This window comes from Ciona intestinalis, chromosome 8 (assembly GCF_000224145.3).
Source record: "Ciona intestinalis chromosome 8, KH, whole genome shotgun sequence".
NCBI classification, from domain to species: Eukaryota; Metazoa; Chordata; class Ascidiacea; order Phlebobranchia; family Cionidae; genus Ciona; species Ciona intestinalis.
Window position 1 is genome coordinate 625,282 of NC_020173.2, and position 24,990 is coordinate 650,271.

Here is a 24,990-nt window from a genome sequence, read left to right on the forward strand (position 1 = left end):
GCTTACCATTTTCGACCTCTTAATACAACACAAAGAATGCTGCAAAATCTGTATTATACACAAAACTAAATAAAAACTTGATCAAATTTTAATCTTTGTATGTCTTTAAAATAAAATTTAGTTTAACACGTGCTAAGAATTTTCTAAAATTGGAATGCCGTTTAGTACTAGGGGATTTCCCGGTTATGACGTAAAGAAGGCGCTGTGGGTATTTATTTTTAATTAGAGGGGAGCAACAAACATAAATTGACGGTGTTTTTTTATTACAGATAGCTACCACACAGTATAAGTGTCATTGACATTTAAATATATACAATAACTAATTAACTAAAAGTTTAGTGTAAAAACTGTTCTTTGTTTTCCGATTTTGAAGAAGTCGATAATCTTGAAGCTGTTCGGCTTTCCACAGTTTCTGTTTTTGACATTGAAACAGTTCGAATCGATTTGATCAAAACATAAATTAAAACAGAAGCAAAAATGATGCACATAGTTATTACAGCCAGAATAACGGGCAATTCAAAGACATTGGGAACTGGCCTTGGCATTCCCAAATGTAATGACCTAATTAGACTTGTTTCAAATATGTTGGTATTAGATTTGGAAACATTTCCATACTCTAGTGCCTTTAACAAAATGTCTGACTTAACATGTTGAACAGTCTGAACATTTGGTGCGTGTATGTTAGATGTGCGGGCTGTTGCAGGTGAATTGACATGACAAAAATCATTCAGTGGATTCCAATGAGCCGTGACTTTGAGTCTGAAAGGTTAAAATGAAGTTTAGTTCACCTATTGAACATACTACATATTAATAGTTAATTTTCAAAGCTATTCAACAAATAGCCTATACAGTGAATTAATATGAAAAAGACATTGCTGAAACAATCTTATAAAAAACTTTTCAGTGTTCTTTTATTTACTAACCGCACACCACCCTGTACTTCACGTGGATAAGATGAAACCACTGGATCTCTGAAAACGGCAAAGTGACCACTTTGTATGTTTTGTGATGCAGAAGCAGAATGCCCACAGCATAATGTGAAATTTTCCTAGTTTAATAAAAAAAATTTAAACATCATTTAACTTCTTCAGTTTATTTGGATATAAAATCTATACAAATTAAAACTAGCATTTTTAATAGATACCTGACAGAATTGGTCCACGGAGTTCGTCAACCACATTGAAAACCCTTCTCTGATATCTTTTAACCAATGCAACATTGTGGTAGGCGATAAAATAACTTCAACTGAATTTATCTCTTCCGGCAAGTCAACTGGAAAAAATTACAAATAGTAAACTACAAGAGAATATGCACATGGGTTTAGGTTGCTGTATGAATTCACATGGCTAAGTCAACCTAAACATTTATAAAATTGTTAGTATATATAGATTATATAAATAAATACCTTCACAGTTAACCTCTGCACAGAGAGTGTATTCAACACTAGATCCAACACATGGTGACCCTTCTGAACTTGGTGGAGGGTTATTACATAACCGGTGTCTGCTTCTATATGTGTAATCACATTGAACTGTGCATGGACTAAAGTCACTCCATGGACCCCAGTTGCCGCGATTCTCAGTGCAAGCCAAACCATCTTTATCAGGGATAAATATATCTAAAGCAAAATATTATCTTGTAAGCTTTAGCTGAAGATTGTTAATTCACATTGATGCATATCTAGCACCATGGCACAGTTGGTTAGCGCCTCTAAACTCAGAGTAAATAAGTTCAAGGCTGGTCACTGCCACTATTATGGGTGTATATGGTCCGGTGCCGTGGCTCAGTGGTTCAGGGCCCTGTATCACAACCAAAGTGTCCCCGGTTCGATGCTCGACAACGGCTAATACGGATGGGTGTAGGCCTATGTGTCCTTGGGTAATTGACAGTTGCTCCAACCCAGTGGTCCCTAATTGGTTTTCAAATTGTTGGCCATACATAAAAATATAAATTCCCCTAAAAATACAATCACCCACAAAACATCCTGGTCACATAAGGATAAAGCAAGTTACATTTATTTATTTATATAAATATTAACACATTGGTCATAAGCGAATTGAAGCATAGAGATTTAAACCAACCAATTCTTCTAACTTATGGGTACAATTCCAAAAAAAATATGTTTATTTTACTCTCTAATGCACTTAAATATATACGACTGTACTACCTGATGTACAATTGCATGTAAATGATCCATGTGTGTTGTCGCAAATAGAGTTTTCCCCACACGGTTGTTTAGTCTTGCATTCATTTACATCTATACATGTTACTTTGTCATCTTCCAGTGTAAAACCAAGTGGACACAAACATATAACATCATGTAATCCAGCCGAATTTGGAGTCAAGGAACAACTAGAAAACAGGTAAGTTTTGGCTATATGTTTTTGCCCGTAGGAACTAGATTTAAGAATTTTATTTCCATCTTCACACAAGTTCATAACGATAGCAGCATTATGCACAGATTCCAATATCCTTTGGTTGAAAGTGCTAAACCTTTCAACTGGACTTTTATTCATTTTGGTGCTTTATTGCTTTTACACTTTGACTTTTTACATACAACCTTTTAAGTATACTTACCCATGATCACATAATTTGCATTGTTGCTTAGCAATATTGTCGGTATTCAACTTGCTAGTTAGTTCTGCAGTTGGCTCACACATTGTAGTTGAAGTGTTGGATGTGGTTTGGTAACCTTCCGGACAGTAACATGTAAAGCCGGGAACGAAATTACGGCAAAGAGCTGAACCTTTAAAATAAAAATATTTACAAATAAGATTTTAAGAAGTATACAAAACATGCAATAAAGGGCTTGTGCTGTAACCCTTTGCTTTTATAAATCCATTAGGACAAAAAAGTTATTGATTTCTTTTTGATATAGAGTATAATTAGTTAGGACTATTAGTTTCTATTACCACGACATGTGTGCAGTTCACTACGTGCACATTCATTCACATCCCGACATGATTTTCCATTCTTCTCTTTTAAATAACCAAGTGGACATGAGCACTCTACACCACCAGGCTTGTTTTTGCACAGAAACTGACAACCACCATTATTGTATGAGCATTCGTTAACATCAACACATGTAAGTCCATTTCCAATATACCCTGTAGGAAAAATTGGGTTTTATACAACTAGTTTATACACATTAACATAAAATCAAACAAAAAGTGATTAACAGCTAAAACACGACATGGAGAAAAAATAGAAAGATTTTCCAAAAATTATATAGTAGGCTATACTCATAAACACCATTAATTCACCCCTGTTATATTTGTTTAATTAACAAACATGAAACATACCTTTGTTACAATAGCATTCAAATGATCCTGGTTGATTTATACAAGCAGCGTTTGTGTCGCAATAGACGGATTGTGTCAAGGAACATTCATCAATGTCTAAAAACAATTACAATCAACAAAATATGAATATGTTTTAAACAAATATTTATAGTTTTAAAAAGTGAACTTGTTGTGCATATAAATAAATAATTCCTTTAATTTATGATACAGAAGTAGTAAAAAGGTATTTCCCCCTACATGTGTTTTTTCTGATATTATAAACTTTAATAAAGGGTTATACCTTTTTAGAAAATTATTATTACGACTTAGTACATGGTAACAACTTATTTTGTGTAGTTATAACAGAAAAACTGCTTCACACACTCTATATCCATAAAAGCTACCACTAATATAACATTGAAAGTGAATAGTTAAAACAATCGTTTCTGTTTAGCCCGCCATTTTAAATCCATTGGTGACCACTGGGTTGCAGCAACTATTATTCAGTGTCTTTCCAATGACACGCTCATCCTAAGTGGCAGTCTCAGGCTTTGATCCCAGTATATAATGATCATTACCACTGTGTCATGATACTTACAACACTCTTAGCTAAAACAACAAGCAACTTTTAGGTGTAAATGTTTAGCTTTTGCCCAAACTGTTTAACCACCTTCACATGTTGTTCCATCTTTAAGCACGTAACCTTTCCAACATTTGCATGAATAAGATCCAATGACATCAGAGCAAATATGATCACAGCCACCATTATCTACCTGACATTCATTCACATCTGGAAATATCAATGAGGTACATGATCACATTATTTTGGATGTAAAAGACATTTGGAAATTGGCAACATTTTCCCATGTTAACTTGTGGAATAAATATATAGCATGCCTTAGGTTGTATTGTAAACAGAGATAGAGTCCTTCTACCACTATATGTTAACTCAAATAAAAACCAAATAAATTTAGTGTAATCATGTTAACTAGGGAAATAGAGTTCAGAAAACACAAAAGCAATACTTTCACATCCACCACCACCATCTATAGCTTGATATCCATCCATGCATTGGCAAAAATAACTTCCATCAGAATCCAAACATTCAGAACCTTCTGGGCATATTTTAGTAGACAAAGTGCATTCGTTGATGTTGTCACACCTTAAGTTTATGTGGAAAATAAATTTCTGTTACTTCTATGAATTGTGTATTGACTTATTTATAACTGTATCATTTAAAGGGCTAGTATTACAAAATATAATAATATAATTTGTAATTAATATAACATACCATACATATGCCATCATAAACACGTATATACACAGTGTCATTGGGCTTTAATTAAGCTGTAGACAGATCTTTTTTGTCACTATAAATTAGTTTTAGTTCAGTTGAGTTGTACCTTTTTGTGAAAAAATTAGTTACATATTTGTAGCCACTCTCGCAGCCACACGATGCTGCTCCTGAGCTGTTTGAACATGAAGCGTGGGGGAAGTTACAAAATGTTTCAAGCACTTCTGGACTGCACGATTTTTCAGCTGGAAAGTGATTAAAATTCAGCAAATTAGCTTGTTTATATCCTGTTTTAATTTAGAAAGCAAAGATATAGAACTACACCTACGTATACAATCCCTTCTATCGGTGTCCAACACAAATCCTTCATTACATGAACAAGTAAATAATCCAATTGTATTGTGACAAGTGTGGCTACATGGGTGGGCATTCTTACACTCATCAATATCCATACATGTTCTGCCATCCTGAAAAATACAAATACAAAGTTACATGGCGGTATGGTAACTCAGTGTAAGGTATATAAAATAGGACACTCATGTAGTCATAATATAATGGCAGTCATAGCTGGCGATGTGAGAATAAATAAGTGAGATTCAATATACCAACTCATTACTGCAATAAATAAAGATTTCACTTTTTATTGGTTGATGTAGTGTTTTATATTCTTTGTGTACCATTACATTGTTGTTCTCCCCAAAAAGGATATTTTTTGTATCCTGTACTGTATGTCTGCTTAATGGTGATAATACATATTTAACAGCTAAATCAAATTAGCAACCACTAAAAGAAATTGAAAATTATATTCTAAAAATGAAATAAACCAGGATAGATTTTCAAAAAAGAAATAAAAATATTATTATTTTACTTACAGTGTGTAATTCAAACCCAGAGTAACATGAACAGATGTAGCTACCAGCGGTGTTTATACATCTTACTGAGCAGTTACTGTCGCCAACCAGACACTCATCAATGTCTATGCATCTTTCATCTAAAAATCCAAGTCATGCTAATTTAGTGGGAGTTATAGACATTTAATTACATAACTGTAAGTAAGTATATAATTTTAAAATAAGTTGTAAACGCTGTACACCAAGTTCAATGCTGCAACTGTTGTGGTTGTGTGTGTTCTTAGGTAAGAGCCTATGAAATGTATAAAATAAATTTAAAAAAACATTAATAAACAAATTTACATACGCGGTAACTCATAGGTAGACACACTGCATAAGAAACACAGTGTTTTGTAAGAAAAGTCGTTAAGAAAAGTCAGGTTGTGAGAGGGCTAAAACAGAAATAAAAAATATAAACGTTTAAATATAATAAGATGTGTTAAATAAAATTACTTTCAAGTTGAAATCCACTTTGGCAACCACATTGATAACTGCCAGGGTTGTTGATGCATGTGGAGTAAGGTTGACTGCAACTAGAGAAGTAGGCTTCACATTCATTTATATCTGAAAGATTCAATTACAAAAGTTTAAGTACATATTTTAACAATATTTTGATTCATAAGATAAACATTTTGTTTGTTTAAGTTAAAAGCTATTTTATTCTATACGATTAAGGTACTATGAAGAGGCTTGAACCAGAGTTGGTTTAATACATAGAGGTAAAAGTTAGGTTTATAAAAAAGCCTCTACCACCACATTACATGGATGGTATTGTAATTACCTGAACAGGTTATATTATCTGAGTTAATCCTAAATCCCTGTGGACATTCGCATGTAGGCGTGCCATCTTTCATAACACAACGGTATTCACAGTTCAACCCATATGTTGAGTTGTAATTTTCACACAGATTGGCGTAACAGTCAACCCCATCACCACGCATCCCATTTGGACATTCTCCACATGTGTAGTTGCTGATGGTTGTGTTGAAAGTACACATAACATCTGAAGGTAAATATTTTTGGATAATGTTTCAAGAGATAGATATGCAGGTTGTTACATCACACCTATTTTTGTAAACCAAGTAGAATTACCTTTATTAATATTTAATGTTCATTTGTTCATGCTTAAACACAAAGTTGAGGTATTAATTAACATACTGTCATGGTAAATTATAACTGATTTTCAAAACATTGTATCAGTTAATGAATACATGTGCAGTATCCTTTTATGGTGGGGCAACATAAGTTATAAGGCAGGTGTTCTAATATGACTGTATATCTGATTATTTAGATAACCTATTATAGTGACTACCGGGTTGCAGCAAAAAAAGGTGAAGGGTCTTTTAACAGCACACATGCTCTCAATGGTAGGTCTTGTATTCTTAACAATATTAAATGTAAACTTAACAGAAAATATTCGCCACCTGCAAAGCAAGGGTGGTAGTCACATGGGTTGATGTCAAACTGGCAAAGCAATCCATTCTTCCATGGTGGACATTCACATTCAGCTATTGACAACCAATCACCTTCAACTGAAAGATCATCTGTGTTGTGTATCAGGTAGGTCTGTCATTGTATATGGGGAGTTTAAATATTTATGTCATAAATGAATAAAACTTATTTATCCTTGCTTGTCAGGCCATTGCAGTTGTTACAACATGGATGTTCTGCTACACACATCTCGTGACTGCACATTAGTTACCATGTATGTAACTATTTAAGTAATTGTTTTTTTATTCATGGTTAACACTTTTTAACGACCACTGGGACACCATTACCAAAACTGTTAATTGGAATATAAAACCTATCTATTTGTGAATAGGGCACTATAAAAACAAATCATCTTACATTGTTAGTGTTACACTGCTCCTTCAGAAGACATGGGCAAAATATAAGTTTTTGAACATGAGTAGCAACAAGGTCTGGTTCACTATCTGTAGATTAAATATATATTATGATTGCTTTAACTGATTAATATAGAAAAAATGGTTTAATGTCAGAAAACAGCTTTATACAAATGCTTTACCTGCTCAGCTAAAATACTTAACTTATAGGAATTTTAAAATCACATTTATTTATGGGGGATTTGTAATGAAAAGTGTGGAAGTTATATGTATGCAGTGCTAAAGACATAATTTATAACATTTTTTTAAAAGCTATCACCTGCTAATGTTGTAAATGCTTCAAATTTGATTGGCTTTCTGAGAGTGGATGGAAGCGTACTTAACCCCAACATTGGCTCATTATTAGGTGTAGAGGTTTGAAGGGGGGATGAATCAAAAACATCACTGGTTAAATCAAAAGAGAAGTTGTAACTTATCACACCAAATACAGAAGATGTCAAGTTTAAGTTGCCAGCTGATTGATTGGTTAAATGAAGTGAAGCTTGGTATACAGCTTCAACCTGTGGTAAAGGAATGAAGACTAGAATCTGTTTATTAGAAAAAATAGTCTTTCAAATAAAAGAATCATTTTAATGTAGTACAATGCCAGAGGTGTCTTTGTAGTTCAAAACCACATGATTACAATTTGAAGTTGGTTTAAGGTTAGAGACGATATAGGTTGTTAAACTTAAATGATGTTGGTTACATTGTTTTAGTACAATTGCTATGTCGAATTTTTGACTTGAACTGTCGGTTTAACATTTGCAGCATTAAACTGCCTTTGTCATTTATGTTTTTATGTCAATGACATGAAACAATATATGAATATGACTGTTTCTACAACTCTATCATACCTCCAGCACACATTCCATGGTGCTTACTTCACCACAATAGGTGACCAAAACATCGGCACATTTAAGGACAGCCTGTGATCCAGTATTTGATTCCTTGGCTGTTTGCTTAACTAGGTTTGTGATTGCTTCACCAGAAGAGGCAGCAAAGAGCTCACTGCCCGATGTCCTTAAACTGCTTTCACAAACTAAACTTGCGAAGGCAGTTTCAGTAAAATTTTGACAAATAGTAGAATTAATTGAAGTCTGTTGAGTTGGATGGTTCAGCATCTGTGAATATTATAATTGTAAAGATAATGTCTGTAGTAATATCGAAATTCCGGAGGCTATAACTGTATTTAAAATACATATACTATATAAAAATACAACACATAGGTATTACCAACAGGAAATTATTTCTACAGCTTAGTAAATAATGCCTAAAAAAAAAGAACTTGTTGTTTTCTTACCGTTGGATAAACAAGTTGACTTTGTGATGTAACTCTTGATATGTTTGACACCATATCCTTGATATTTACTACCACTGGCACCATCCATGATTCTGTGAACTGGTCCTCAAGATACTTGGTTTCCAATGTCACATCATCATTAGATGTGGTAACTGTGGGCAACGGAATGCCCAGTGAAGTAATAAAGTCATTTTGAGGATCACTGTCGAAATTCCCTGGTGACATAAAATGGAAATTTAATCAAATTTTTTCAAATATATTTTACCATTAAATAAATGAAACTCAATCGTCTGCATGGAGCAGGGCAACAACAGTTGTTATAACACCTGTGCTATATTTTAAATAACTTATTACTAGTTACCAAGCTGTTTGTGACCATATTATCTGTACAATAATAGTCTTCTGAATATTTAGGACCAGCGTGAATGCTAAGCAATCATAATTACCTAACAATCCTTTAGTGTTACCCTGAAAACTAAATGGAAGTTGCAACAAAAACACAACAGAGTTTTCCACAGCACGCACAGATAGAGTGATCAGTTTTCTGAAAGTGAAATCTAACTGAGAATAAACTTCCGTGCCCGATATGATGGTTCCATCTGTTCAAAAGATTGAAAGACATGATATTAGTAGTTGCCTCTATTTTTGGCCAGCATGAAAAGAACTCAAATGGTTTAAAAGTAAATCAAATAACAGTTATAAAAAAAATGTTTATCCAAACTTATTGGTATTCATACATGTGTTTTATGACTTTTAAGATTTCCAAACCACACAAAAATATTAAGTAATATTCTATTTTAGTTTTAACCTTACCTTTAGTGTGTATAGCATGATCAAAAAAAGATATTCCATTTACAGTGAAGTTGAGTAAACCCTTTGCAAACAAATCAATCTCCACTAAACCATCAACCCCTTGTGCCAACCCTGCTATTAACCTTGTTATTACAAGAACTTGTTTGTTGTTTACAGAGCGACTATCTACTGAAGCATGGAGAGAAAACGATGTGCTGTCTACTGCCACAAAGTGGCCAGGAACATTTATTCGTACCAAAGCACCATCTAAAGTACGTAGGAAAGGGTCACCTCCACCATAAGCCAATCCAACAACTGTATGTTGGGATGAACCTGTTTAACACAATTCATGAATAAATGAATGAATACGACCTATTTACTCTAGCATGATAGAGAAACTACAGTGTTTATGGCACAGCTGTTTTATATAATACTGGTTCCCAATTACAAGTTACTACATATGCTTTATGGAGTTATTTTTGTAATCTTTTATTTCCTGTATGGCTAACCATTTAGACAAAACAACCTATAATTGACTACTGGGTTGAGGCAATTAAAGAACACAAGCCAGCAATAATGCATTATCAAGCCTCTTTTAAAGTTAGTTATACCTGGCAAAGGACGACGTTGGGAATAAATCGGACAAATTTGGTCAGTAACTGTAGTAAGTGCACAGCAGTCAAGTAAAGGCAGGAGATCGTTTTCAAAGTGTATAACACTATCTTTATTGTTGATCCTGTGTAATATTAGATGTATTAAATAATATACTATATAATATAAGTGAACAACATGAAAAAGTTTCTCATACTTATGAGTTACTACATGTTTAACTTGTGGTTAATTATAACTTTTTATTTTAAAAATGTATGACTGACAATTTATACAAGCATATCCGGTGCTGTGGTTGGTTAGCGCTACTGCCTTTAACTAAGGCTTGTCGTTGTGGGTATATGTGTTCTTGGGCAACTCGTTGCTCCAACCCAGTGGTCAAAACAGTTACTTACAAAGTAACATACATGGTAAGTCATAAGCTGGCACTAGGTATATGAACTAGAACACCAGTGTTATAACAACTGTTGTTTTCTAGTCACAGCAGAAAAGCAAGCTACATCCATTTATCATTCATTCAAGCAGTGCCTAGCATAAAACCAATATAATTTGGGTGTTATAACGGCTTTGGCAGAAGACCTATAGTAAGGCATGTCAGGGAGTCTGAGATTTGACATATACATACTTGCGTGTGAATCCACTCAAATGCCACTGGTCAATGTTTGATACCAAAAGTCCATGCTTTTCCAAGTAACAACAATCTACATTCCATCCATTTGTGTCAGGAACAACCCTTGTATAGCAATGTAAAGGCCCATCTGTGTGAGCAGATATTCTGCTTTTCCAGGCCTAATGATAAAGAGTAGTATTAAAAATTATTTAGTTATAGAAAACTTTGTGTGACTGTACCGATATTCGTCTCGTTCTCTCAATTTCCGTTGTATTTTTCATCCATAGATATGCTTCAAAAGATTTCGAAACAGACCAGTGCTCTGTGATCGTCTAATAAAATTAAAAATATTATTGTCAATTATAAATGTATCTTACTTTTACTTAATGCCCGCTTATGAATCACAACATATAACACTTTGTGGGTGACTGTTATTTTGTAATTTTACTGCATGGCTAATAAATTATACAAACAATTAGTGACCACTGGGTTAGAGAAATTACCATTTCAAACTGCGTGTCTTGGTTGAGGACACAAAAATTTATAGTCCAGTTAAGAGACAAGGGCTAATTAGTTTCAATACAAAAAACTTTATACCCAAACAAGAGGCTCCAATACAACCCTTGCCAATGTTGGAGGACAAGACTGACTTATGTTGATTGAGTGACGTGTTTGTTGTGTTGATGCCCACTGAATACACCTTGTAACTGCTGCAAAAGTTAAGTCAAACAATTGTTAGTCACAAAATGTTATTATAAACCCAGTGTAGTTTAGAAATAAATTCTATACATATATATACATATATATCTACTAAGTACTTGATTTTTATATTTTTACCTTCATTTGATTTAGAATGGGTAATGTTAGTTAATGTTGTTGTATGTTCCAAGGATGATATGTTGAATACAGGTTTCATGTCATATACCACTCCACTGTCTTTAATGGTGTACCTGGAACAAAAGTATTAATTCAGGTTTAATCTTGTAGGTAGCCCATTTATCCTTGTTATGTTACTGTTGAGTATACCACTCTTTATTTCATACAAATGTACATAGTGTGATTAAAGGGTGGTAAATTAAGCATAGCTTGTCGTATTATCTCACAATAATACAAGTGCTAAATATACAACAAGCCTGGATTTTACAGAGTAGGCGATAGAATGATAGCAGTACATTTTAAACCTATTGTAACAAGTTTACTATTCTGACATCCACCCAGGATAGATAGTCATACCCGCAATGCATATGATAGTAGTAAAATAAGTGAAGGCATTTAATCATCGTACAAATTGTAATGTAGTACTAAAACGACTCTTAATCCTAAACCCTAGATTATGAATGCATGCGCTACCTGAGGTTATGTGACTTTTGACCAAAGGAATTTACAAAGCCTTTAAATACAGCAGGCCCAGATGCAGAATTTGTTTCTGAGATTGAAGCTTTTGTTGTTAATTTCATTTCCTTGTATGAAGAAATGGCAAATATTTCCTTGTAGTCTGTGACTAGATTTAACTGAAATATTAATTCATTTGTGCTGGTATTTGTTTGATAGCTGTACTCAGCATCCCATTTTGGGAAAATGTTCTGCCATGTAACAGTGCTGATTAACAAAGCAGAAAAATTTGAGTTTGTCCTTGTTGAAATGTATCTGTCTACATTGTGAAATATAGAATCATTTGTTGAGCTAAATTTGTCAAAGATTTCAATGCAAGCATCAGAGTTTGGGTTGGTAAAGTTAACACTCGCTCTCAACCAAAGAGGAGCAACCAATGCACCGAAATCTTTTATAAACGAGAAATACAGAAGATGGCTTGGATTCTGCAACAGCTGAGCGTTGGGTAATGGAATTGACTTATTTGACAGAACTACAATTCCATTCTGTGCAACATAAATGTAACGAATGTCTTCTACATTGCCTTCAGTAGAAATAGGAATTGGAAATGGCAACTTTTGTTCCAATAATAAAGTTGACGAGCTGCTCTGTTGTTTTAGACATTTGGATGAAGAAGTTTCCTCGATCCAGAATAATTGATCTTGTTGTGGTTGTGTAACAGTTGTCATATTTCTGTAATAATTACAATAAACAGTTATTTATTATTATCCCTTTTTTAAAGTTATATAAACTAATCATATTAATTGTGATGTGTTAACTATTACCAACAATGGTATCTTTGCAATTAAACACAATATTGTTTGACGCCGCGGCAAACTGGTTAGAGTGCCTGCCTCTAACCCAGACGAAATGGGTTCAAGGTTCGTCACTGCCACCACTGTGGGCAAATGTGTCCTTGGGCAAGATACTTAACGGTAATTGCTCCAACCTAGTGTTCAATAATGGATTGTCCAAATTATACATAATAATTAAAAAAATACATAAAAAAATAAATAAAAGCCATACATAAAAATTAAAAAAATCCCCCAAAAATAGTCACCTACAAAGTGACATACATGGTAACTCATGTACACCCGTGTTTAACGACTGTCGTTTTCCAGCCATGTGGGGATAAGGTTAGTTACATTCATTGTGTATTAAGTATATTTAACATTTATTTTTGCTTCAATGTAGTAATTGTTATTCTAATGCAAATAATGCTTATGTAATATTACACAGAAGTCACAGATTATACAAAATACTCACTGGGTTTTGATTACAAGAGAAGTATTCAATGTATTGTGGCCACACTGCTGTAAAGTTTCATTTGAAATAATTGCTTTAAGTGGAGGGATGCATTCACATCTACATATAAAACGTCACAAAAAGTTAAGTACCTACTGATATGTATATTATAACATCATCACTATGAAATAATAAAAAAAGTCTTTATCCAGCTAACTCCTGCACCAAGATAAGAACCCAGCTTTATGGCAAAAGTGAATATTTATAAAATATGCAGCCCAACAGTACTTGTAAGTATCCGGAGTATCTCTGTAGCAAACACCACGATTTCTCTGCTGATCACATCTGTCTGATTTGTTTGCACAAATATCAGCTTGAGCTGCTTCACATGATTGAGATACACATGCCACTGTATCAATAGATGGACCTAAATATAAACAAAAATCCATTACACATGGGCTAAATATGTTTGGATATACAATTAAAACTTGCATATTTCTATCGGATTTAAATATCCTGCATATATGTCTTCGTATAAGATCTCACACAAAAGTTATTGGATGGATAATCATAAGTAGTTGCATTAATTACCTTGGCACAAAGAGTTGTTTCTTGTTTCACCTTCTTGTTTACATATCCTTGATCTTTGTTGAACACCTATGCCACAAAATGTGGAGCATTTGGTAAAGTTTGACCAACTTGACCATTGAATAGGTTGGGTAATGCAAGAATCTGATGATGCACTTGTACCATTGCAGTAACATCTGAAGAATAAATGAAAACTATTTTTCCTAATGTGGTGTAGCAACGATAGGCATTCGAATATGTGCCGTAACTGGACCAGATATTATTCTAACCTCTCAGCCTTGACAATGAGCAGATAAAAAACAATTGGTACTAATTACCAATAAGATATATATTGATGTCTTTTTATTACATGCAAGACATATATTTTCTTGGTAGACCATTAGTTGGACTTGATTTTCTTTGCTACGTATTTAGTAGCACTTGATATATTTTTATATAAAGCCAAAATAATGGTCTTGAAGCGGTTGTAGCGATGTTGAGTCCAAGATCGTTTTTATTAGAATGGTTAGACTTCACATTTTCATGTGCGAAAACGACAACAGTAAAAAAAGGCAATTGAGAGAGTTTGGTAACAGAAGAAGGTAGTGTTCATAATTACGCAATGGCGATAGGCAAATAACACGTGCCAGTAATTACGCAATACCGAATGTGACCGACTAAGTTTTAGTCCCCACAGTCTAACAATATGAGTGGTAGAACAGCAGCCAAATTAGCATGTGTTTATATAGTTACTATAGTGACTGTCACCTGTATCCAGGGTCTTGTTCCTGACATATACCACCTTTACATGAGGTCTCTGTGCAGTTCTTCATGTCATAACATGTTTTTCCATCCCCGGAATATCCTTCACTACATGTGCAGACGTAAGACCCTGCGTATAAAATCAATAATTTAAGTGTAAGAAACTTAGGGCATAACAGTTGTTGCCCTTTAGAAATAAACAATTTTTAAGTTGTTAGTTTAAAAAATAAACATAAATTTTATTTCTTTAAATATGGCTAAATACCAAATTAGTTGAAACAACAAAGAGAACAAAATTAGTTATAAAAAGAGAAAGCTATTGATAAAATAATTCAATAAAATAATTCAAAAAGCTTATTGAAGATAAAATAATTCAATACTTTATTAAAGAAATAAATCCTGAAGAAAAGTATTATTTAAAAATCGTGGTGGCTTAACGTAACAAAAAGTTAACTCACAGTGAGTTGTAGATCATAATAAAACAAAACAAAATGTAAAAGGAAAAAGTTACATTCATTAATCAAAGTAAGCACAAAGAAACAAAACTTTAAATTTTGTCACACCTGGTGTGTTGTAACATTGTGCTTTGTGATGGCATACTGATGTTGTTCTACATTCATTTACTTTAACACAAACTCCATTTATATATTTGTGCCCACTTGGACATGAAGCATTGCATTTGAAATGCATACCAAGAGAAGATTCTGAAAAACAAATGTGGTTGTATTCTAAAATATAAATTAGTATTTATTGTTTGTTTTGTTCACTGAGTAGAGTTCTACAGCGTTGCACAATATTTATAAGCATCCGTTATGTTTTTTGAACATACAATTTTATATTTACCATTTTGAAGAAGGCAATACTTGGTATCCACACAGTATCCATTCTGATCTGCAAGTTTGTTCACATCCTCACACATGCATTCATATCCATTGTACAAGTTCCTGCACACAGCTGGTGCTTTGCACTTGTGGAATTCAGTAGAACATTGATCTGAGTCTTGACTCCCACATTCCAAGTAAAAAGTAGAGTTGGAATAGCTCTTGTGAGTGTGGAGTACAAATGATTTATCCTGAAGAAAACAGATACGTATAAATTTAGTAAACGATATTCCTAAATTGTGAGTATCACAAGAAATAAATAAACATATTTTTTTACCTTTGTTGATTTTTCTCCAAGCTCACTGTAGACTAGCACATGTAATGTCACTACTTTCCAGCAAAACCTATACAACTGGGAATCTAATTTGAAGTTCAAGCCAACATTAATGTCACTTATATCAACTTTAACAATCCTTTTGTATAAGTCAGTTGAAACTGCTGCTTGTTGGTTGGTTGTTAAGGTTTGGTTTAATTTTAAGCAGGTGTTATTGGTCATTAATCCAAAATATATAGCTGTAGAAAAAACAGGTAATTGTTGCTGGCTTTGGTTTTTCATATCATTGCAAAGATGAAAAAAAATCTTTAGTTGGGAATTTTGTGTGAAAGCTGCTGTGTTGTAGATGGTAGTACGTAGTTTGTATGGAACTGATGAAGGAACGCGCACAACTAGTGCGTTGTTGTTCAGCGAAAATTCATCAATGTAAACCCTGAGAGATAAAATTGTAAAAATTGCAAATAAAGCTCATACTGGTAGCAAGTTAATGCTTACCTTGTATCTGAAGGACAATTCTCTAATTTTGCAGAAAGATAAGCAGTGTTTTGTGTAGTATCATGATCATATACAATGCTCATATTGTCTTTATCATAAACCATGTGTACCAATACCTGCATAAAAACAATTAAAATTTAAAATCATGAATTGTATCACTGAACAAAAACATATAGAAATACTGTTGAAATGACAGCAATAAAATATGCAATCTATAATAATAAATTCAACTTAAGACAAGTCTTCCAATTAGACTTTACACACATATGAAGAGTGGTATATATTAACACTTACCCCAACATTGACCAGTTGGTCTTCATTTGAGCATAGATGGAAATGAAGATTGCCATCAAATGAAACATTGTGCATAATGAAGTAAGCAGATACACTTGTTTCATTCAACATTGTTAAGTTTAAGTCATCCAGTTCCGCAACCTCTGTTTTGTATACAGAAGTCTGAATAGGTCCGGTAGTACTGGGTAACTTTAAAAATAGCCCGAACATGATTTTAATATTGTGAATATTTACAAGGGTGGTGTTTACTGAACATATGTTTACTCTGGTTGTAGTTTTATTGACTTCTTTTGACAAACTTGAATTGATTGTAGTTGCTTCTTCAATATAATGAACACTTCGAATAAATCTTGGAACACTTAATACTTTGTTTAAAGGAGTGGTAGTTTCTGGTTTATTAGATGTTGTTGGTATTGAAGCTGGTTTAGTAGTAGTGGTGTCACTGTCTTTGGTAAATTCAGCAGTGCTTAAATTGTTGATAGCATTTAAATTTTCACTGTTATTCAAATTATTTGGGTTTTCAGTTTGATCTAGAATGTCATCATAAGTTTCGTATACATCTGATGTATCTTCGCTGCTTGTTGAAGTGTCTGTAGTGTCATAAGCAGAAGTTTTTGTTGTATCAGCAGGAGTTTCTGTAGTATAAGCATTCACATTCTCAGATATATTTTTATTGGCATCGGTTACATTGTTTGAAGGAAGATCGGGACAAATTTGGATCAAACTGCCTTGAAAAAGATTCAGATCAAACTGAAGCATGAATGTATGGTTTGTATGAAAGAGCAATGCCCTGGCTCCATGTTTCTGTTCCATTGTAAATTCTCCTTCGTTTGGTAGAGAAGGTACAGCAATATCGGGATATCCATCACACAAGATATCTGTGATTATTGTAAATTCATTGTTATAAGTAATTAAATCTTTCCTGGAGGAAATCAAGACTAGAATGTTCCATGAGATATTCCTTGCAATCAAGCCAAAGTCTTGGTGAAAGTGGAGTTGATTGTTTTGATGCAGAATGCTGCATAGTTCAGGTTTAGCTAACATTGTACCAGATATCTGAACAGCATGATTGCCACCACTTGGTATATATATTGGTGAATGAGTAACATTAATTTTGAGGAGATTTGCTGGGTCAGTAGTGTTAGAGATCAAAGAAAGTCTAAAGACGTTAAACAGAATTTGGAAGTTAGAGAGAGCAGCATCTTCTGTGTTCCACAATGTAAGATTTATATTCACAGCTTCATTGTATCCAGATTTCAATATTAAATTATTCTGAGAAATTGAGTTATTGAAGTGCTTTCCAAACAAAGTTACATCTGTAGTCTGAGTAGATTTCTGAATATGGACATCAGAAACACTTAATGCATCACCATGACAGCCCAGAACCAAAGGCAAAGTTAAAACATTATCAGACCTATCTTTATCGCCATAAACACTCATTTCATCAAGGATTGCAATAATATGGACAGATCCACAAAACTTCCAGCTCTCTGTCATTAAATCCAGAGGTAAAACAATTTCTCCAGCTAATTTCACTTCAGAAACCAGAAGATTTGTAACTTTTATCAACTCAGTTTTGGGAATAAATGAATGTAAGTGTCCATCAGCAAGTTTGAGACGGTTTTGCAGGGTTCCCGGTTTGGAAATGTACAACTTTAGATTTAGGTTGGGCAGTGCAGAAGCCATGTTTTGTGTAGCAACGCTTAAATAGAAAATGTTATAGTAAACTCAGAGTCACCCATATATTGGAATTATTTTAAAAGCAACTAAATTGATATTTATTTTATGTCTAATAACTTACTTGATTTTGTCGAATAAGACTGTAACTGTGAAATTATAACGAGTGGCAACCAAAAGAGGATGCCCTGTTACTTTTAAGACATGAATATTAGAGATGGCCAACTTCAAATCATTTTCATCAAATACATCACAAGACAATAGTTCACCCTTGTCAATTGGGAAAGACAGATAATTATTGCCATTCTGTTTTTCAGACTCTCTGATAGCCAAAGGACCTGTGACAAAAAATTAAGATAATGTACTATTTTCTAAGATTTCTTTAAAAATCTATAGAATGAAAATTAAGCCAAAAAAGGCATCTTACTGAAATTTTATCTTATATATTATTTTATATCCAAAGGTGGCAAAATATCAAAATGAAAACAGATTTACAGAAGAGCCGTGTTCCATTTACATTACACATGGCGAAAACAGTTAATACAAGTAAAATACCTTGTGCAAGTATAATGAGATACACTGGGAAAATTCGACATGCCTTCTTGGGTATTGTAATTACAGCTTCTATTGACACAGTTGTTCTGAAAGTAAATTATTGAAGGAAATACTTTGTTAAAATAGCTATTAGCATTAGGTATTGGTATATGCAAATGCCTTGAAAGTGTCAAGATAATCATGGTTTGTTTCGCAAAACAGCTTAAATAAGAAACATGATTGTAACTTTGTGTGTATTAGCAAATGTGTACACTAGTGCCAGGTATCTAACATTCAAGTAAGTCACAATTTAAAAAAATATATATACAATACTTCCCAAAACAATTATGTTGCAAAGACATTATTTAAATATAAACTTAATACAAATTAATTTAGCCATCTCCCTCCTTTTTTAATAATTTTGACATTATCCAACCTGGTACATTAGTATACCTGTTGGTACAGCAACTATCTTGAGTGTGGGTGGCATTCATGATGTCCAAGCTAACAGCATCATCAAGAAATATGTTAAGATAAGGATCAACAGATATGTAAGCATCAAAGGTAGATAAGAGCTTGCCACCAACAGTTAGTATGTCAACTATATCAAGGCTACTGTTGGTACTTTCCATTTCCATGATCAAATTCACTGTTTGTGGAACATCAGTGTACAGATAAAGAATTGGATATACTGTCTGTAATTCCCCTTTTGTGACTTGGAAAAGATCTCCTGTTGTGAATTACATAAATAAAATAAGAAATCAAGCCACACATTTTAATATGATATAAATAAAGGTTATGACTACAAATTTTAATAGTTAAGGTACCATATTGTTCATTTTTTTAGTTACTTTTAGTCCAACAAAAATTATATTTCTGTTACACTGATAGCTATTCTGAATGTGCAAAATCAATGTCTGATTTGCATTTCCACACAAGCAGCTTACCTTTGCAGACAATATTTGCTGGTAGCATCACCGTATTATTAAGTAATTGTACATCCGATGCATTGGTATATAGTGATGTTAACTCAATTATAATATGGAAGTTGCCACAGAACATTTCATTCCAACCATATGAAGTGATGAATGGAATTTCAAAGATAAGTGAAGAGGTTAAAACGTCAGGATAGATGAGAGCTGCTGGTTCTACAACTGAGTAAGTCACACCAGGCAATTGGGTCATCACTTTTCCATTGTAAGGATCGCTAAGTTAAAATAAAATTTGATGTGTAAGAGGTTTTTCTAATTAAATTTTATTTTATGCAACAAATGAAGTTTAATTAATTGTAGACAAAGACAAAAAATAAATTTCAATAAAATGATATAGAAAAAACATGATCAAAGTGTCATAATAATATTACAATACACACTGTAAGGTTAACATTAAATTAACAAAACAACGGAAATAGTTGTACAGCAAATGCCTGCAAACTTACATTGGGTAGGTTATGTTAGTTTCCTTAGTCAACCAGAATTTAACTTGCACATATTTCTCCATGTCCAGTAAATCCATATAGGTGGAGAACATGTTTTCATCGTAAAATTGTAATCCAATATCAACTTGTAGAGTGTTTACCACATCTTCATATAAAGTGATTCTCATTGTCTTTGTTGATATGAAATAATCAATGTATTCTGACTTTTCTGTCTTTGTACAGGTAACACTGGTATAATGCCAAGGCACTAAGCGTGACAGTGTTAGATCTGTATCACCTGTAAATATAATAATAACTTTCTTATAGATCATTTGTAAAGTAGACCATTGGGTATTTGGGGTGCAGTGCTGAGACTGTTGTCTGTATTTTATTACCCTATCAGTACAAAATAAGGCATTGTAACAGTAACAAACTGTAATCATAAGAAAAATATACATGGTACAATATTGCAATACCTTACATTACATTCATAATCTGATATAAATTAAATAAATACCTTTTGAAACTTTGATAGTCATGCAATGTTCCCATGGTTCAGTACATGTCAGATTATCTGGAATGTTTATTTCAGTGACACATGAAGTAAACATGGAAACTTTTCCTTCAGGAGATACATCACCTGCAATTATACAATAACTTAGTCAGTTAAATTCAACAACAGTAAAAATTGAATTTGAACACAAAGCTTACAATATAAACTTACTTGAAACCTTATTGCTGCAAGTTGCTTTTGAAAATCCAATTTTCATGTTATGATCTGAACCACAATTTACAAAGTTTGTTTCAACATCATATTGCCAATTGTTTGATATTATTGCAGTGGTATTCATAGATTTACTGTCCATGCTTTCTCCAATATTGATATTAAATGCCACTTGGTGGCTTTTTCCTGGTACCAACGCTTGTGGAAGGTTATACAATTGATGACCAAACAGTGCGATGTATTCACCAGGACATACAGTACTCACACCGTCAATCAATCTGCTTGTAGATACAAACAATGACTTTGAATAAAATGAGTGTATTACAATCTTTAGTTTCCATATATGATTACACAATGAGCCATCTGAAGGTAAAGTAAAAGCAACTTTACTTTTACATGATCCAGATAAGCCATATAAGTGAGAACTTTCAATACAGCGTGTTTTTCTTTCCAGCCAGATAGAAGTAGAAGAATTTAGACTTCTAACAACATCCATTTGTCCACTTATCGGAAACATAGAAGTGATCAAAACATCCTTTTTATCGTGATTCTTATTTTGGCTTCCAACCAAACCATTTTGAACTGGACAAAGTGCTACAGACAAGAACAAATCTGGCATAATCTGCTCTCCCATCTCAATATTGGATCTACCATCAGCAACTTCAAAATACAACTCAACATTCTGACCAAGTTTTAAAGCCAAACCACCAACTAACAAAGCATGGTTAATATGATTGTATATTGAGGAGGAAGAACATGAGTTGATTTGGATTTGTGTTGCAAAAATGTTGTTCAATTCATCAATTTCTCCTTACAAATGTAAAACAATAAATTGATTATTTGTCAGAATTTTTTTGATTTGTATTTCAAATACTTGGTTAAAAATTGATTAGCTAATATGAAGTAGCTTTGTGAACAATACCCATCATACGTTAAGAACATCTCTACTATGGTGTCTTTAAATCTGTTTAGTGCTTTATATACTCTATGTCCACATGGGAAACTGCCTGTAACCAAAAGCTAATGGGTTCACGACACGTCGCTGCTACCATTGTTGGCATATGTGTCCTTGGGCAAGACACTTAACCGCAATTGCTTCAACCCAGTGGTCACTAATTGGTTGTCCAAATTATCAGCCATACATAAAAAATGAAAAAATCCCCAAAGTATTACAATTAATATGAAAACCTTACCATGCAACTTAGTTGTCAATTGCAGTATAAGATAAACATTTGTTGTTTGGTTTGCTGCAGTAAAGGTGCACAAATAAGCTATATCTTTGGCTGATATCTTTAGATCACCATGAATATGATATCTTGCATTGTATGACATTTGTCTATGAAGTGGTTCACTGCAAACACAGCAGTTAAGTGCTATAAAAACTTTCATTAGCAAGTAAAAAAATATAATGATTAAATATTTGGTCAGGAAAGATTGTCTGCAAATAAGTTCGTTATATATTTAAAAAAAATAATTGCTGAAAGGTGTGTGAAAATTGTTATATAGTGTTACAATATATAATAGAAAATTCTTACTTTAAAACTTCCACAAAATCTGTTCTTTCAATCATTTCCAGCTTGCGATCGTTATCAGAAAGTATGTCATCCAAAGATAGGAAAAATGAATATTGAAATTTTCTTTCATCATAAAGAGCACCAGTTATACCATTAAGTGAATGAATTCCATGAAACACAGTACTGGATATACCAACCAAGTTGCTGTACTCCATACTGCTTATATCGGCCATATTCCATGATTGTTGATTGACAACACTGGACAATACAGTTAGATCAAAGCCAACATCATCTGCACCAGAATCATGTTTGCAACTCCATGTAAATGGAATCCAATGTATTTTATCATCAGTAGTAACATTGCCATGTAATAGGATTTGCTTCACAGTTGGGTTTTCCCCAGCCACAAGCTCGAGCCCAAAATACCTTAAATAAAAATGTAATATGAATTAATATAATCATATGGTGTACAACCACAACAAATGCAAATGGTGCAAATATGTTATTCATTAGCAATTTTGTGAGCAACGTATGTGTTAGAATTTATTACGATGTAGAATACACTTAGAAATTATGTGAAAAAGAGTAAATTGACATATTCAATATTCTTTAGTACAAACAATTCATATTCCCATTTAAAAAATACCTGTACTTCATGCAGTTTATTTGATTTACATTCACAATTGCCATATTTCCTTTTATGATATATTGATTTATATAAGACTGCTTGTTGAAGCTGGCTTGAAACTTTTTCCCAGGATAAATTACATTTGTTGTGAAGTCTGCTGTTGGCCAAACATATGCATCAACCATTTGTGATGATGAGATAATGTGTGGATGTATTTCTACTTTACTGCCTTCATGTAAAGTAGACTCACTTGCCCATAGATGTATGCTGGTAATATATGAATGAATGTTACTAATATAATTTATCCTTGCATAAAAGGGCAATGTCAAATGTTATAACACAGGTGCCCTTTTTCATACACCATATACCCGCTTGCAACTACATATGCAAAACAGCAACAGTATTATTTTTTGCCTTTCTTGCCATTGGTTGACTCATTAGTAGCCACTTGGTTCAAACAATTTCTTTAAGTGTGGTTTTACAAGTGAACTCTTTATGATTGGCAGTATGCGATCTTAAATCCGGTATTGTTGGTTAGCAAGCATTCAAACCACTTGTACCAAGGTGTTGGTATATTTTTTACTTCTCAAGTTCAAACCTTATAACCAACATTTAATTCAACATCCCAAGTGCTAAAAATAAACTATAAAGCTTACTTAAAATAATCCATATCTGCAGACACCAGTTGTGAGCATATTTCATCTGAAGCTCCACATTCAACCATCAGTTTAATATTAACAGGAGAGCCATATCCAAACCATAAGTCTTGTTGCTGTGGTATCACCTATAGCAAATTACAAAAGTGTGGTATAATGGTACAACTCATGTGTAGATAATTTGTAGATTTATTTAATCCTCTGTTTAATATAAAGTAATTAAGTCAGTTACTATCACAATAATATGCAAATGTTAAAGGCTGGAGGTAACAGTAAAATGAAACTAAATAAAACAAAGCTAAATTCATATTTGAAATTATGCTATGCAATTTAATATAAAATATCATATATATTTAATAAATTTAAACAATTCTTAAAACAAACTTACCTTTACACTGATCAAGTTAAACAGGTTTGGCATGCATTGTATTTTCAATGCCGGTTCAACCACAGCAGGATGTGATGGTATTGCATTAAAACCTATTCCAGGTAACATAGCAACAAGTGATATATACATCATTCCACATAATGCTGATGAAGCGTTTGTTTCAATAAATTGAAAGTTTATGGAACCAGAGACAGAAGATGACAATCGTTTATAACCAGTTTCAAGATTGGTTGTTGTCACTGTAACAAAATATGTTGTATAGGTGTTTCTATGATAACAAAACTCTAAGAATCACAGCGAGGGAAAGTTTCAAATATTTTGAATCATAAAAATTGAATGTTTTAAAACATATTACTTAATTTATTTTTTTCTAAAAATATCCCAGTACCAGTTTTAGATGCAACAGCTGTTTTACTGCTACATGATAGTTTTTAAATCATATGTATTAATTTTTAAAGGCATGTACCTGTCCCAAATGTCAAATTTACAGCAACACCATACACGCCATCAAGTACATGGAATGAATTAACAGTTTTGCTCAAAAGAAACTTCATATTTGTCTTGAGTAGATCTGGTAAACTGTGCTCTGAAACATACTTTGGAATATCAAGCTGTAGCTGTGCTTCAAAATTTAACTTTAAAGAAACTTCGGCAAAACTTGTTGGGAGATAATGAACACAGTTCTCAGCATCACATGTTGTCATTGCAGCTTTGTCAGTAAGTATTTTCGGGTTAAGGATCTTTAGGGAAGATGATATATTTGAACAGTCAACTGTAATTGGTTGAGTAACAACATTATTTGAAACTATTATTTCTTCTTGGTTCTCTGATACCTTTACCAGCAAATAAAGGCCCTTTTCACAAAAGGAATCAAACTTTAATAAAGTTATTGGGTCTGGCATTA

The 24,990-nt window shown here is 33.1% G+C and overlaps 1 protein-coding gene across 1 annotated transcript; it reads right to left on the bottom strand.

The window, feature by feature from the left end:
• Positions 1-335: 335 nt before the first annotated feature.
• LOC100182773 lies at positions 336-24,988 on the bottom strand. Its single transcript, XM_018812732.2, has 50 exons — positions 24,553-24,988; positions 24,087-24,325; positions 23,699-23,826; positions 23,061-23,309; positions 22,436-22,840; positions 22,094-22,251; positions 20,901-21,710; positions 20,694-20,816; positions 20,198-20,474; positions 19,707-19,966; positions 19,213-19,489; positions 18,781-18,866; positions 18,350-18,563; positions 16,549-18,250; positions 16,255-16,370; positions 15,763-16,192; positions 15,448-15,676; positions 15,168-15,308; positions 14,611-14,734; positions 13,867-14,039; positions 13,564-13,702; positions 13,297-13,395; positions 12,010-12,723; positions 11,497-11,609; positions 11,257-11,369; positions 10,899-10,991; positions 10,675-10,838; positions 10,052-10,176; positions 9,462-9,773; positions 9,095-9,247; positions 8,649-8,863; positions 8,203-8,469; positions 7,629-7,869; positions 7,314-7,399; positions 6,890-7,031; positions 6,247-6,468; positions 5,919-6,029; positions 5,448-5,566; positions 4,904-5,042; positions 4,685-4,820; positions 4,307-4,443; positions 3,952-4,071; positions 3,303-3,398; positions 2,913-3,107; positions 2,578-2,746; positions 2,168-2,352; positions 1,406-1,618; positions 1,145-1,272; positions 924-1,048; positions 336-759 (listed from the first exon to the last, which is right to left on the bottom strand). The coding sequence occupies exons 1-50, from the start codon at positions 24,986-24,988 to the stop codon at positions 336-338; spliced, it is 12,072 nt and encodes a 4,023-aa protein (XP_018668277.1).
• Between the last annotated feature and the right edge of the window lie 2 nt (positions 24,989-24,990).